This window comes from Branchiostoma floridae, chromosome 7 (assembly GCF_000003815.2).
Source record: "Branchiostoma floridae strain S238N-H82 chromosome 7, Bfl_VNyyK, whole genome shotgun sequence".
Taxonomy (NCBI): domain Eukaryota; kingdom Metazoa; phylum Chordata; class Leptocardii; order Amphioxiformes; family Branchiostomatidae; genus Branchiostoma; species Branchiostoma floridae.
In genome coordinates this window covers 20474344-20475733 of record NC_049985.1, presented here as the reverse complement: position 1 = coordinate 20475733, position 1390 = coordinate 20474344, and the positions used below count along the sequence as shown (strand labels likewise).

At 42.2% G+C, this 1390-nt stretch overlaps 1 protein-coding gene across 1 annotated transcript in view; it reads left to right on the top strand.

Annotated features, from left to right (window-relative positions):
* LOC118420252 (ran GTPase-activating protein 1-like) overlaps nucleotides 1-804 on the top strand; it is a 7011-nt gene extending 6207 nt beyond the window's left edge. The window contains exon 7 of the mRNA XM_035826980.1: nucleotides 640-804. Coding sequence (XP_035682873.1) covers nucleotides 640-804 — 165 coding nt within the window. The remainder of the gene's footprint in view (nucleotides 1-639) is intronic.
* Nucleotides 805-1390: the final 586 nt, after the last annotated feature.

Below are 1390 nucleotides of genomic sequence, written 5' to 3'. Positions count from 1 at the left end.
ATGATTGATCTCACATGGAATGTTTCCATGTACGAGCCTTTATTAAAGCTATACTGCGTAATATTTGGACAATACAAAAGTAGATTTTCCTGCCATTTCTTTACATAGTAAGCTAAATCTACTCTTTAGCATTGAATACCAAGGCTCAGTGAGAGAAGTTGCAACATCAGTGCATCATACAAACATGTCTACAAACTGTGATCTTTTTACATAGACCTCCATGCTTCCTAGGGAAACACGCCCACATCTGGCTTATCACTGCCTTGTGTGCCTGACTGAACAGTGGGGTGTCTGATGACAGCTTTACCATAATTTTTGTAAAACGTACTCTTTGCAAGATTTCTTGCAGTTTTGAAGGGAATGTAACCAGGTCAGCTTATTCATACCGTAAATAGACTAAGTGCATGATTATATCCTATTCTGAAGTTTAAAAAATTGAGTATTTTCAAAGAAGAAGATCTTCCCCTGTAGCCAGCCTGGAGTGTGATAAACTATTACCCCACCCCTAGGGTGCCTACTGGAGGCCTGGAAGTTGTTGTTTACAGCCAAGAGGGTCTAATTCTTGTGGTCACTCCAAAAAATTACATATTATACCTTTAACCTATGCTTCTATCTTGAATGTTTTCTGGCTTGTTTCAGGTGGTGAACTTGAATGACAACATCTTCACGGAGAAAGGTGCAGAATCCATGGCCAAGGTGAGAGCCAGCTGCAAGTTTCTCCTTGATTATCATTACTTGTTAGAGAGATCTCTGGGTATGCACTACAGTTCAGGTTTACAGGAGTGCACCATACTGGGGGGATGACGGATTGGAGATCTATGTAGACAACTTTTTTCAGAATGGTGTTGACCGCCGAAAAGAGGCACAAGACATCGTCACGGAAAAACTCGATAGAAAAGAAAACATTTGCCAGATGATGCTATAAAAGGTATCTACGTGATCCTGACAAGTTGATCTATCACATACAGTGCATTTGAACTTTTAGATATTATGTTACGGTGAGATTTCAAGAGCTAAAGTTGGCCTTCAAACAGCCGTGAAATGCCTGATTTCGGCGACGATTTCGTACTGCATGGGGGTTTCTGGGCTACCGCTTTCCAGTATATCCAGTATACTTCCGGGTCGCAACAGAGAGGTCATACCAGAACGCGTAGCCGTGGAGCCCGCGTGTCCTGACTCAGTATCGTTGGAAGCAAGCAAGGAGGTTCAGCTGAGTTCAGAAATGGACTATTTACTTGATGTGGCCAAGGACTTGGTCCACACTGAGAATCTGCTGTCTGACGGTTAAACAAACAGGCTTATTTCAAGATAGTCTGCGGCCAGCACCTGACATATCAAGCAACTTTGCCCTAGCCTGATAACGTTTTTGCCAGTTTTAGAAAAAAAGTTT